This window comes from Sarcophilus harrisii, chromosome 1 (genome assembly GCF_902635505.1).
Source record: "Sarcophilus harrisii chromosome 1, mSarHar1.11, whole genome shotgun sequence".
Taxonomy (NCBI): domain Eukaryota; kingdom Metazoa; phylum Chordata; class Mammalia; order Dasyuromorphia; family Dasyuridae; genus Sarcophilus; species Sarcophilus harrisii.
Window position 1 is genome coordinate 361,979,256 of NC_045426.1, and position 15,306 is coordinate 361,994,561.

Here is a 15,306-nt window from a genome sequence, read left to right on the forward strand (position 1 = left end):
GCACACAGGTGGGATGGGTAAGGAGAAAGACACCATGAGGTGGAATGCCATGGCAGCTAACCCAAAAGGGATTCAGCAAAGATGATGTATATCATGGACAGAATTATAGGAGAAGTTTAACATAACTTGGCTTTCTGATCAGATACAGTAAGGTGGGGTTATCCAAGATCTCCACAGGAGGTGGGACTGTACTCTTCCCAGCTTGCCTCAAGGAATAATCTTCTCTGTACTCAGGCTTTCTGTGGCAATCCCACCTAGCTAGTCATGACCTTATCACTACTGTGTGCCTAGAACTATGTTAAGTCCTGGGGATACAAAGATACAACATTAAATAATCCCTGCCCTCAAAAAGCTTCCTTTGAGAATATAATGTTAGCATATAAATAGACATAAAATCTAAATATGATGGGTTGAATAAGACCCCAGCAAAAGACCATGTCCCTGCTAGCAACCCAGTGTTTAGGTAAGTCATAGGGCAGAACATTGACCAGATTATCTTGACCCCACAGTTATTGTGTACAATAAGGAGGCCAAGTTATAAATGTTAAGCCTATAGTTTTCTGAGTTAAGCAACTAGCATAATTAGCAGATCTTGCTTTGAGTCCTTTTTTAATTTTTAATTTTTTTATTATTAAAGCTTTTTTATTTTCAAAACATATGCATAGATAATTTTTCAACATTGATTCTTACATAGCCTTGTGTTTCAAATTTTCCTCTGCTTCCCTCCATCCCCTCCGCTAGATGGCAAGTAGTCCAATATATGTTATACATGTAAAAATATATGTTAAATCCAATATATGTAAACATTTTGTAGAGGGCCAGAACTCTGGAAAAGTATACTTGAAACAAGGATACTTGTACCTTGTTGTAACAACAAGGTGTTAACTCAGTGGAACTGATGAGATGATGGTTCTTTAGTATACATATACTTAGTACTTAACATGGTAATGTAATGGTTCTCTAGTTCACACATAATCAGTATGCTGTAATGATGTAATTGTAATAGGGTATTTAAGGGCTGAGAGGATTGGAAATGAGACATTTCATCTTTGACCAGCTTTGTGGTGGCTGTCCTGCCTTCATCACTTCTCTACTAAGACCAAGGACTGGAAGTGATCCTGAGGTCCTCCAGAGAGCTAGTCCAAACATTACAATATTTGTACAATTATCTTGCTGCACAAGAAAGATTATATCAAAAAGGAAAGAAAATGAATAAAAAAACAAAATGCTGGGCAGCTAGATGGCCCAGTGGATAGAGCACCAGCCCTGAAGTCAGGAGGACCCGAGTTCAAATCTGGCCTCAGACACAATACGTCCTAGTTGTATGACCCTGGGCAAGTCATTTAACCCCAATTGCGGAAGGAAGGAAGGAAGGAAGGAAGGAAGGAAGGAAGGAAGGAAGGAAGGAAGGAAGGAAGGAAGGAAGGAAGGAAGGAAGGAAGGAAGGAAGGAAGGAAGGAAGGAAGGAAGAGAGGGAGGTAGGGAGGGAGGGAGGGAGGGAGGGAAGGAAGGAAGATCAAAATGCAAACAAACAACGACAAAAAGAGTGAGAATGTTATGTTATGATCTATACTCAGTTCCCTCAATCCTCTCTCTGGGCTCTGGGTGCAGACAGCTCCTTGAGTCCTTTTCTATAAAAGGTTTTCTCTTTCCTCTTGTCACTTGTGCTAGGGGAACTTAGCCTGCCATAATAGTCTTTCAGTGTAATTTTTGCCTACCTTATGGTATCATAATAAAGCTGTGGACGTTAATGGGAAGATGATCTGAGCTTGTGAATTCTTTCTGGACTATTCCCCACTTTCATGACTTCTCGTACTTCATCAAATAGACATAGGATATTTATAATGAATGAGCAGCCAGGTGGTACAGTGGATAGAGTACCTCATACACTTACTAGCTTTGTTCAAATTGAGTTTCAGACATTCATTAGTTGTATTAACCTCTGCAACTCACTTAATCCTGTTTGCTTCAGTTTCTTTATCTATAAAATAAAGTGAGCTGAGGTGAGATCAGGAACTAATACTTAGGAGAATCAGGAAAGGTCTCTAGAAGGTTGAACTTGAGCTGACCTTGAAGAAAAGTAAGAATTTCAAGAGATGGAATAAAGAAGAGAATATATTCCAGACTGAGTGACAGCCTGGGAAAGACAAAGGCAAGGGATAATGGGATGTCATGTATAAGAAACAGCAAGTAAGCCAATAGGTTTTTACTAGAACTTTGAATTCATGAGGTAGGGAAGCCTAGAATGATAGGCTTAAGTAAATGTGAAAAATTTAAACACCCAGCAAGGGAGTTGGTATATTATTTTTAAATTATCAGAGAGCTAGTAAAGATGTTTTGTTTTAAACAGGACAGAGGCATGGTCAGATCCTAGCTTTATTTAGGAATATCATTTTGGTAGCTGTGTGGAAGATGGATTGGACAACAAAGAGACGAGATAGTGATAGAGATTAGGATGCTAATATGGACAAGAGGTGACAAGGGCCTGAAGCAGGGTGCTTATGGTGAAAATAGAGGGAAAGAGACATGTAAAAGATTTGCTGAGGTGTTAACATACCCATTTTACCTAAGAAGAATTCAGAATACAGAGAGTTGAAGTAATTTGCCTAAGGAGCACTTAGCTGGTAAATGTTCTATTCTTTTTTTGTATAAAGAATGCCATGGAATAATTAATTCAGCAAGGTAGCAATCATATCCCATAGTAAGAACAGATACTGTGTCCCTCTCCAAGGTCCTCATTGGCATAGAGTTAATGATGGTGATTTTGGCCTCTGAGTTGAAAATCCAGACATAGGAATTAAAGTTTGGGTAGAAGGGGGATAAACCTTTTACCTCTGGAGATTGGATTGGTAAGAACTATTACTTGTCCATTGTCCATTGTGTGGCAACTAAGTACTGACTGGTTCTTAGAAAAAGAAAACAGAGAAGCTTGTTACCTTTTCATCTTTCTATTTTGTTTGTTTTTAAAATAAATTTTATTGAATTTTCATGTCACCTAAAATTTCCACTATATCCCTTCCCATATACTTTGCATCAAAAGCCATTCCAAATGATAAAAAATAATAGGAAAAAAAAGTAAAAAGGATACCAGAAAACAATCAGTAAAACCAAAATACAGGCAATGTTCCTCCATATTTGTGTACATCCCATCTACCTGGGGAGAAGGGGCATGGCAGGGAATGGTGGCAATATCTTCTCATATTTCTCCTTTTTAGCCATGCTTATTTTTTTTTCTCTAAGTGAGTGAATATTCTTATCCCTACTGTCAAGAAGACTAGATTTTTTTTTCCTTTTTGCCCTCCAGTTTAATTTCTAGTCTTTTTAGAAGGTGTGTTTGTAGTAGGGGAGCTCTCTCATCTCCTCCATTGGCCTTAAGCTCCCATCAGTTATATTTTCCCTTTGTAGAGGTCTACCTACCCTCCATTTCATTTAATCGCTTGATAATCCAATTAGCTTTTACAAAGGAATATTTATTTTAAAGGTATGGCAAAAACAAACATACAAACATTTCCCCCACTTATGAGGTCTACTCAACGGTCTCTAACGTAGGAAAGGAATTGATTAGTTCACAACTTAGTTTAAGGCTCACTTTCTATATACTACCAAGTAGTCCAGGTAGTATATAATTCCGAGTCATAAGCCTGTCTTAGATTCTCAGATTGGATTTTCCCTGCTGGGCTTATTATAACATCCAGTCCAGGATCCTGAATCCCACGTCAGGAGTTCTCAAGTTCAAGACTCTACTCCCTGCTCCAACAATTGAAAAAGACAAACAAAACAAAAATAAAACCTAAGGAGAAGAGAAGGTGGCTCTACCTTGCCCAGCTTACTATAAGATGCCCTTATAGTAAATGAATTACTCCTTCACCCTCAGACTCTAAGGAGAACCGAGTTCCTCTTTCAGTCTATGACTCACTTCCCCTTGTCAGAAAAGGGTTTGTGAGAGTGAGAGGGCAATGTAAATTTATCTTCTGCCTCCTGACATGCTATCTGTCCATCCATTAGACTGTTCCATAACCACATATCCCCGAGGTTTAACTGTGATTTTTACCCTTAAAGGTTATCTGATATTCCAGAATACCCAATTGAGTAATGCATGATTTTTTTTTCCTTTGAGATTGAATGAACTGATAAACTGGTCAAAGGAAGTTGACAAAGAGTACACTTTTTTATTTTTCTTAAGAGCATAAATTCAGAATTGGAAGTACCTTAGAGAACCATCCCTATCTTTTTACTTATGAGGAAACTGCGGATCAGAAAGATTAAATAAATTCCATAAATCTAGGGATAGTAAATGGGAGAGTCAGTATTTGAGCTTGAACTTTTACTCCAAAGCCAAAGCTCTTTCTGCTGTATCGTGGTATCTTTTTCAATAGATGAGTTTGCAGGAGAGAGGAATGGGTATCCTCTATGTATCTTGGATTGTAAACCCCTCCAGGCAGGGATCATCTTCTAACTTTTATATCTCAAATTATTAGCCCAGTGTTTTCCTAAATAGTCCATAAATATTTGCCTGTACAAATAATGTTAATGGCAGGAACAACATTTGGAGTAGAAAGCACTAGGCAAAAAAAATCAAGAGATCTGGATACTCTAATTCTGGTTTGTTCAACTGTGTGATTTAAACGAGTCACTTTACTCCTCTCTACCCTCATCTCTGCATGTAGGAAATAAAAGACAATGGGCTAGTTGTATTGGAAGTTTTATTGTTTCATAATTTATTAAAAAAAAAAAAAGCAGGTGATACAGGTGGACAAAACAGACTGAGCTTAGTGTACTATTGAAAAGGAAATCCCTCTTTCTCTCTCTCCTTCCTCCTCTTGGTGGAAGGATAATTTTTAACCCATTATTAGGGGTTCAGAAAGGAACATTTTAAAAAGATATACATCAAAAATGATGGGCCATGTTGGACCTGAAGTCCAAAAAATGGGTTACAAACCTAGATTTTCCTTATATTGCTAATATATTTAGAGGTCACTGGCTTTCATGTCATAATTTGGTTTTAGTACTGAATTTAGACACAGTGGGAGGCATAGACAATGTCAGTAGTTGGGATAAGTACTAGTTATTACACAGTGCTGTGATGAGAGGTATGTGGGACTTGCTATTACAGAAGTTCAGAAGATAGGTCAATTAAAGCTGTAATCTTCATACTCCATAGAGAAGGTGGTATTTGAATTACAAATTATATCAGTAATGGGCAGAATTTGGCTCAGTGGAGAAGTGAAGCAGACAATTCAATTCACATTCAAATCAAGATCCATATATTACTTCCCTTATGTGATGAATGTTAAATCTGTGTCTTGCCTCATTGTTATACTACACTCCTCATATCTATTCAGTGTCTAATTTCTACCTTCACAGCATAACTTGTATCTATCCTCCCCCCTCAATTCATATAATCATGATCCTAGGTCCAACTCTCATCATGCTCTTGTTTCAACTATTACAACCTTTCAAGTGGTATCTTTGTATTAGCTCTGCCCCTTCGCTAATATCTTCCTGCCAAAATGATTTTCCTAAAGCCTAAGTCTAAACTTTTCTTTCCTCTCCTCAATAAACTCCATTGGTTACTTGTTACCTTCAATATCACATGGAGGTACTATACAATTACTTGTTCTCTCCCCTGTTACATATTTTGAGGAATTTTCTGGGATTTTTCTCAAATGCTTGCCTCATCTGTAAAATGAGCTTAGATAAGAAAAACTACTCCAATATCCTTGCCACCCCAAAACCCAAAAGAAGACATGAAAAGTCAGACACAACTAAAAACAACTTAACAACAACAACATGCCTGGAATGCTTTCTTTTCTCTGCTTCAATTACTGACCTTGCTAGATTCCTTTAAATCCCATTTAAAATCCCATCTTCTACAAGAATTCTTTCGTAATATCTATTAATCCCAGTGTTTTCCTTCTCTGAATTATTTCCTATTTTCTTTATAGAGCTTGCTTTGTGTACATTTGTTTGCGCTTTGTCTCCCCCATTAGATTGTAAACTCCTTGAAGGTAGGGAACGTCTGACTCTTTTGCATTCTCAGCACTTAACACAGTGCCTGACATATGGCAGATGTTAATGTTATTTAATAAATATCTCTTACTATTCAAATCTATGTACATTTGCAAACATTTGTTTCCTACTTAGAAAAAGTAGGTGGCTTTACAAAAAAAAAAACCCAACAACATTAATTATAAAACACTTATCTTCATTAAGGAACTTTTATTTTATTTTAATGTGTAAGGCAAAGTTTGAGGATGGGAGCACTTGCAGATATTTGCTACAGACTATTTCCTCCCAAGTATTGAGTTTGGGAATTGCCTGTTGACTTGAATAGTCTTCTGCACCTGGTTTCAGTAAATCTTGTTATAACCCTGAGTGAAGGTGGATTCTGATATTATAAAGTCATACAACAGATCTTCATGCTATAAACAGGACATTAAATGGTCCTGTGCTTCAACCATATTTAATTTACTCCCTTCAAAGGAAGGAGCACAATAGAGTTTTCAAAATAGCTTTGATGCTCCATGATGTGGAGCTACTTTCTCTAATCCTTCTCATCATTACCATGCATATTCTCTAGGAAATGTTGGGTCCACACACACAAACACACACAAAATGAGGCAAATAATACTTAATGTGATTGCAGTATATTTTTCACACTACTAAGCAACCTGTTGACAAGGGACCCTTTAAAGGAAACCTTTTTAGAAGGAATTTTATTCTCTAGGGAACTTTTTTTTTGCCCTTGCAGGATGCCAGGGTCAAAGAGTTTATTAAGTACTCAGTATACTAGTTATGAGTCTCTCCTCAGAATGTGAATCTCATATGTTTTCAAGGCCAGCACCCTAGGCTTTTCTAGCATGATAGAGTCTTCCGGAACTTGTGCTTTATGGGTATAATCTTTGAGGGTTCAAGTTCATCTCTATACCTCGATGAGACACTGAGCCGGGTTTTTTTGGGGGGTTTGTCCCCTCTCGTTCAGTACAGTACAATGGCAAGAATACTAACTCTGAAGTCAAAGGACATGGTTCAAATCTTGCTTTTGACACACTGCCTGGACCTTCATTTCCTCAGCTCGAAAATGGATGGATTGGACTATATGGCCTCTTATATCCCTTCCAATTACTAATAAGTGATCTAATAAAATGCTAATAGTCACATGGAAATTTTTTTCCTTCTAATTGAGCATTGGTATATGGAAATAGAGGTTTATATAGTAATTTAGACTTAAAAAGGTTTGGGATACCCACATCTCATTACATGGACCACACAACAAAATAGTAAAGGAAACTAGCTTTTTTGATGGCATGTACTTAAAATATGAAAGGAGGATAGTGTGAATATGATAGGTCTGTTGCAATCATGGATGGAATTGGGTATACAATACTGGTAGCCCAGAGGGAATGAAGCCTGTAAACCAATGAAATCTGGATTTGTTTTTTAAAGAATTATTGCACTGTCTTGTAGGACCAGGAATTTGGGGGAAAGAGTTAGGATCCTGGACCTAAGGATTGTTGGTGATTTATACTAATGGAGTGGAGGAAAGGAGAATTGGTAGGTGGTTGTTATTCTAACTCCCTGCCAATGGGAAAGAGGCTTTTGGTCATTATCAGTTTCTTATTCTGACAGAGTGAGTCGGGAATTTTGAGTTTCTCTAGATTTCTTTGTTTTGTGCGGTGGAGAAGCTATTGGAGTCATTGCAGTCTCTAGGAAGTTTCCAGAGTTTCAGATGGAAAATACACTGTAGCAATACTCATAAGATCATAGGATTGTCAGTCTAGAATTGGAAAAGACATCAGAATTCATTTAGTCCAATCCAATTATGAAATTGAGGTCCAATGAACTTATGTGACTTAACAAAAATCACACAGGCTTAGTAAGAGTCAGAGGTAGGCTATATAAGCAGGTCCTCTAACTCCAGGCAGTGTTTTTTCTATGCTATTGTGAACCTTTTCTACTATGATTTTGATAAGTTTCTTTGTCTCTCTGTGCTTTAATTGCTTCATCTTTAAAGAGAGACATTTATGCCTGCCTTGTTGACTTGATAGGATTGTTATTAGTACTGAATAAGATATAATATTGGAAAGATTTTTTGAGAGGTATATGGAATGTTATTTAAGTATAAGGGATAGTTTTATCATTCTTTCTATTTCTGTTTCAGTTTCCACTAGTGGCTGACTTATTCCAAGATGATAAAGACACAGTATCTGCTACTTCTTCATCTGGGAAAGGGACATCTTCAAAAATCAGTATTCGCTCTGCTAGACCTCCCATTAAAGCTGCCAACAAGGAGCACAAGAAAACTGTGGGGCATCAGGTCAGTGTCCCCCAACTTCATGGTGGGGAAAGGGCTATGAGACCCACTTGGATTTGATTTCATCAAAATAGTGAATTTTGATCACATGAAGTAGGCCTAGTAAAAATGGAGGGAGAAGGATAGAGACAGAAACAGAGAGGGGAAAATAAAAGGAAGAGAGCAGAGGAGGGGTAAAAAAAGATATAGAAAAAGATATAGAGTGAGGGAGAAGGAGAGGAAGGAAAAAAAGGTGAAGAAGAAGAGGAAGAGGAGGAAAAGCTATAGAGGGGATAGAGAGGGAAGGAAAGACAGAAGAGAAAGAGGAAGGGAAGAGGGAGGGAGAAAAGAAGAAAGAAGAGAATGAGGAGAAGAAAGGAAGGAAGAGAGAGAGAAATAGAGAAGTGGCTCGAGGTGGGGGGGGGGTGGAGGGAGGAAGGAAGGAGGAAAAAAGAGAGAGCAGAAAAGGAGAAAGAGGAAGATTCCAAAGCTGTGATTTAATTGAAATGGGACATCCCAAAGAAAACAGAGAAAACCCTTTACCAATGCAGATCTTACCTTCTCTGTAGCTTCAAGTTTTATAGTTTCCTGGAGCGCTGAGAGATTTACAGCCCTTGCCCATGATCATATAGACAGTCTGTGTCAGTGGTAGGACTTGAGTCCAAGTCTTACTAAGGTCACTTACCTGTCTATTGTGTCACTCTCATATTCAAATATAAGTACAAATAACCTCATCAATATAACCAAATGTGTGTATGTATTGAATATAGCATTCTTTGTAGGTCCTAGAGCACACTTACTTGTAGAAGAGAAAGAGGAGGTAGGAAAACCTAAAGGAGATACTGAACATTGAATCAGAGATGCAGAGTCTAAACGTCATGACATCAGGAATATACAAGAAGTTTAAATAAATTCAGGAGTACAGAAAGAAAAGTTCAGGCCATCGCCTTGCCAAGAGGTGTTGACTCTAAGCTTACTATGTGCAGTGGGGCTTAGTCTGTTCCCCCAAACCTTTCCATGATCCAGTAGAGTTTCAGGCTTCTTCTTACTCTTAGAATGCTTAGATACTAAAAATGGGCTCTCATCTCCCACTTACCTGAAACCTCCCATGTAATATCATAAATCCAAGCTACCTCCAGTTCCAGTAATGATAATTCTTTATATCTTCAATTACTCATTTGATCAATTCAAGAAGCTAATGATATAGGTACTATTATTTCTGCTACCTGAAACTTGGAAAACTGACTTGGTTTACCTAAGGTCACACCAAAAAAAAAAATCTAGTGATTAATGGGCAACTTTAACCTCAGTCTTGAAACTCTATTACTTTTTATATTATACCACAGTTCTACTGTTTGATTGCTTAAAGATAGTAATTGTTCTTTTTATCATTCCTAGTTCCGTACCTCCCTGAACCTGCTCATGGAGACACTGAATGCCACAACACCCCACTATGTCCGCTGTATCAAGCCAAATGATGAAAAGCTTCCCTTCCAGTAAGTCTTCCTTTGGTAGTAGTCCAGTACTTCTTGTCGTTTAGAGGTCAAATTGAATTATGGCTCATGTTCTCCAAGGAGAGTTGAAGGGCCAGAGAGAACAAAAGGGAAATGTGCTTTTGGATATATGGGTGAACATAAAGGTGACATAGCTTTGCAGATTTACATGTGTGGTATCCAGCTAAGAAACTAGTGAGAATATTCCCTAGTAGCAATTCATAGATTCAATGCAGACCAATGAGGAGCTTTTTCTATATGCCTATTTCTGTGCATGACCCTGTACACAACACAAAAGAAAGGGAAACAGAGTAGTGCTTTGGAGGGGAAAATAGTTAGTACTGGATTTGAACTTAAAGGAATCTGGATTCAAATCCCAACCCTGTTACTTATTACTGGTGTGACTCTAGAAAAATTGCTTCACATTTTTGGACCCAAGTTCATCTATAAAGTGAGGGAGTTAACCCTACGTAGTTTTTAAGGTGACTTCTAGCTCTATATCTATGCTCCTGTGACCCTAAGGTGACACTATGGCATTGATCTCACAGATCTTGTTTTATTGGGAGAAATAGGCCCACTTGAAAAAGAGAACTTTGCCAAAATACTATATGTTTAAGTGCTCAAATGCACTCACTGGGACAAGAAGGAGAACTTACAGGGAATCGAATGAGGCATTATGATATAAACATTAAATACATGAATAAAACATTAAAGTAGATAGTGCTAAGTACAGATTGGGGAAATCACCATGGACAGGAGCAGTCAGGAAAAGCTTCAGAAACTTTTTCTGGGGGAAGCTAGTTCATGGATAGAGTAGATAGAGCACCAGCCCTGAAGTCAAGAGGATGTGAGTTCAGATCTGGCCTCAGACACTTAACACGTCCTAGCTGTGTGACCCTGGGAAAATTACTTAACCCCAATTGCCTTTGGGGGGCGGGGGGACATTTCCTGGAAGAAAGAGAACTTGGGTGGATCTTGAAGGATGAGTAGAATTTGATAAATGAAATGAAGGCAGAAAGACCCTTTAGGACAGGGACAGTTAGGGGAAAGCAACACAAACAAAGGCATAGAGGTACAAATGAGGATGTAGCAAAGTGTACATCCTGCCTTCAATAAACTGCTTAAGAAATACCAATGTTTGGAATTGGAATTTTTTCATTTTTATTCAAATTTTTTCTTATTCCTCTGTCACCTGATATTTCTTTTCAAGGATTTTCTTGAGCTTACTTCCTTCAGTCCCTATTGTTAAATTGAAGTTGCATTACTTAAATCTAAATGGGGCTGATCTTTGGAAAAGATGATAGGGAGAGCATGTGCAAGTGAGTGTTCTCTGATTGGTGCTGAAATGTCCTGCCCTTTCTTCTTCTCACCCTCTTTTAATTCTGTTTATTTTTTAAAACAAGATCAGAAATTTTCAGTGCTTGACATCTGTTTCTTGGCTGACTCCAGATGAGGAGAGACAGACAGGCTGTGAGAGGAACAGCATATATGAAGGACATAGTGTCTGTGAAGGGTGAGGCAGCATGCAAAGAGTGTCAGGAGGCTTCAGTTTCAGCCTGAATAACTACCACTGGTTAGTTGTGTGACTTTAGGCATGTCACTGTATCTTTTCAGGCTTTGGTTTCCTTAGCTGTAAAATGATGTGATAGATGATTTCTAGATCCCCTTTAACGTATTTTTTTATTCTAATTATTTTTAAAAATCAATCAAGCATTTATTCACCAATTTTGGGGCTAGGCATTGGTGATACAAAAGACAGAAAATAAACCATCCCTTCCCTCAAAAAGCTTGCATTATGTTGGGGGAGAAAATGTACATATAAAAATATATATTATATACAACATATTTATATATAAATATATAACATTGTTATAACAATTATCATAATAAATGTATTATTAAATATATAAGTATATGTGTGTGCATATGTATATATCTGTACATATATATGTATATATATACATATATGTGTGTATATATATATGTGTACATATATATACACACACACACTATGTATATAGTGTACACACACACACACACCCCAAATGACTACAAATTTTCCCATTTTCCTCTCTTTTGATACACAGGATCAAGAATTGGGAGACCTGGTTTCCAGGTTAGACTCTTCCCCTAATTTGTTGCATGGAGTTAGGAAGTCACTTAACCTCAGGTTTCCTCCAATTCCCTATATCCATAAAAAGTAATAAAATAAATATTAATAAGACTATCCATTTCTCTTTGCCCTTCTCAAGTGATATAACAGATATGGAACTATTTGGAGATAAATTAAATTCTGTTCAAATCCAAGAGATCATATTATTCTGATAACAGAGATCAGAGTTTTGCCTTTCTTGGGATCCCTAGTGTTTAGTATAATGCTTGGAACATTGTTGCTTAGTCATTTTAGGTTTTGAAAACCACATTTGGGGTTTTCTTAGCCAAGATAGTGGTTTGCCATTTCCTTCTCCAGCTTATTTTACATATGAGGAAACTTAGGGTTAAGTGATTTGACCAGGGTCATACAGCTAGTGTCTGAGGCCAGACTTGAACTCATAAACATGAGTTTTCCTGATTCTGTGTTGAGCACTCTATTCACTGTGTTACCCAATTCTCTGGTATGCAGTAAGTACTTAATAAGTGCTTATTAACTGTGACTGACCAACTCTCGACTTGAGATTGTAGCCTTCACAGATCCTGAGGCAGCCACTCACTTCTCCCTGTGAAATAGTTCATCTATTCACCAGGTTGTTCTTTGTTTTAGGGCATTGGCCTGACTCCCTGAAAGTGAACTTGTTAGTTTGGCTTCTAGAGATCCAGGATAGTTATAGTGTCCTGAGCCCAGGCTGCCAGATTTTGTAGGGCTTAGGGCAAGGCAAAGGAGATTTTCCAGCATGTGGAGCAATTACTTAAGTGGGATATGACTCCTGAGAGGGTCTCAAATCTGGAAAAGAGAATCTGTACCCACTGTCTTCTCAGACTATTGAAAGTGCATGTCTCAGCAAGAGGAGAAATGCAAATCTACATTCTTCCCAGAAAATGGAGAAAATATGCACTTTGACAGTATGGTGCTCAGTTAATGCTATGGTGTTCACTGGCCATAACATTGTCTCTTGTCCTTCAACAGGAAATGGGGCTCATTTCCTCCCAAGTGCCTTTTCTCCTAGTGCATTTCTATCCTTAAATAAATGATCCTTAGGGGCAATTACAAGGCACAGTGGATAGAGAATTCAGGAGGATCTGAGTTCAAATATGGCCTCAGACATTTAACACTTACTAGTTGTATAACCCTAGCAAGTCAGTTAATCCCAAATGCCTTGCCAAAAAAAATAAAAACAAAAACTAATAAAAATAAATGATCCTTAGTTATAAGATGTGGCCTGACATGATTATAGGGTCCTAGATTTAGAACTGAAAAGGATTTTAGAAACTATTGATGCAAATTCCTTCATTATATTGATGACGAAATAGGCACAAGAAAGTTAACTTCTCCAAGATCATCAAGGTAGTAAATAGCAGAGTTGGAATTCACATTCAAGTCCTTTAATTCCAAATTGAACACTTTTCCCACTTCCTATCAATGTTTTCTTTAAGACAAAGAGAATTGAAAGAATAAAGGGTGATGCTGCTTTTACATGTGTAATAGTGCTTCTCATTTCCATTTCAGCTTTCTAAAATCACTTCCCCCATCTATCATCTCATTTGATCTTCACAATAACCCTGTGAACTAGTTAGGACTGGTATTTTTATCCCAATGTTGAATTTGATAAAATAAAGGTAAGACTTTAAGTGACCTGTTTCAGAAAAAAATGGAGCTGAGACTTTAGTGGTCCCTTCAAAAAGAAATAGAGTTGACTTTGGCAGTCTCTTCAAGAAGAAATGGAGGGGAGGTTTTAATGATCTCTTCAAGAAGAAATAGAGTTGAGATTTTAGTGATCCCTTCAAGAAAAAATAAAGGTGTGAGTTGAGCAATTGCTTCCAAAAGAAATGGAGTCAAGACTTTAATGGTCCCTTCAATAAGAAATAGAGATGAGATTTTAGTGATTTCTTCAAGGTGATGAAACTACTTGCTCAAAATAGCCAGGACTAGAACTTGAACCTCTTGATTCTCCAGTTCAGCAGAAGAGATGTTTTCATCCCCATTTTACAACTCTGAGGAATTTAAGGCATAGAAAAGTTAAGAATCCCCTAACATCTTTGAGCCATTGGCCATATTGTTATCCTTTTGAAGTCTCTTTGAGTTGAGGCCCAACTAAAGTGACACCTTCTCTATGAAATCTTTAATTTCTCTCTCTCTCAACCAAAAATTACTTCGCTAGTTCTAGGAACAACAGTTTAAGAAGATCATTGGTAAGTTGGAGAATATCTAGAGAAAGAAACACAGGATAGTCGAGGCTCTTGTGTCCCTGCTGTATGGTGATCATTTTTAAAAAATGGATATCTTTCACCTAGAGAAGGAGGGTTGCAGGGTGGGGATTGAACTTCCCAATATTAAGCAGCTCAAAGACTCTGGGATGCTACCATATCATAGAACAGATGTTTGATTTATTCTGTTTGCCCCCAAGTGATAAAACTAAAGTTATGAGTAGAATTTGCAGAGAGAGAGATTTGAACAGGGAACAAAATACCTTAAAAGTAGGCAGTTCCCTTTTACTGAAGGTTTTCAGGCAAAAGTTGGATCACTGGGGCAGCTGAGTGGTATACTGAATTTATATATATCTTGTGGGGATACATACATACAAATGCATATAAGATTGCTTAATAAGAATTTGAATGAATTAATGAATGAATTTGTCCCTACATGGCCTTACAAATAGAAGGTAAATAGAAGGAAGTTCAAATATGGAAATTTAATACAGAAAGGTATATTGCCAAGCTATATTTGCTTTGTATATATCTTTTGAAAGCTTACTTGTGTTCTTGTTGTTTCTTCTAGAATTTAAGTTCTTTGAAGACAAGTCAATTCTTTGCTTTGTTTTTGAATCCTAATCTTATAGTGTCAGGCACATAGTAATAGCTTTATAAATGCTCATGGAAAGAAAAGTGAGAAATGCACTGCCATTTTCTGGCTGAACTGCTTTGTTTTACTAGGAAAAGAATCACTCCCCTTATCAGAGAGAAAGTAACAAATGAGCATAGGGAAAAACTGCCTGGAAGGCTTTTCTTTGCTCTGGAGTTATAAAGTATCTATTTCTATTAATCCAACAGAGGCAGCAGTCTGCCCACTCCCCACCCATGGTTTATGCAGTAGTCAACATTAATCTTCAGGGTTCCAAATCAAGGCCCTAAGATGAAGTGTGTTCTTTCAGTCCCCAGTGCAGATTTGCACTTGCAAACTGCACAGTTTGTAAAGGTTTTACTTAATTAGTTGGAAGCCAACTGCATCTTATTGGTTATTACTATAAATGTCTCAACCCCATAGGTCCATCTCATTTTTTCCCATACTCTAGTCAGAGAACTGATGAGACTGGTGGCAGAGAGGATCAGTCATCTTATCAATAAATATTTTATGCATTTTCTCTG

General features: G+C 37.5%; 1 protein-coding gene across 2 annotated transcripts in view; it reads left to right on the forward strand.

The window, feature by feature from the left end:
• Positions 1-15,306, forward strand: part of MYO5B (myosin VB) — a 497,816-nt gene that overhangs the window by 357,047 nt on the left and 125,463 nt on the right. For both annotated transcript variants that reach the window (XM_031945960.1, XM_031945961.1), the window contains exons 15-16: positions 8,162-8,317; positions 9,692-9,789. In XM_031945960.1, coding sequence (XP_031801820.1) covers positions 8,162-8,317; positions 9,692-9,789 — 254 coding nt within the window. The remainder of the gene's footprint in view (positions 1-8,161; positions 8,318-9,691; positions 9,790-15,306) is intronic.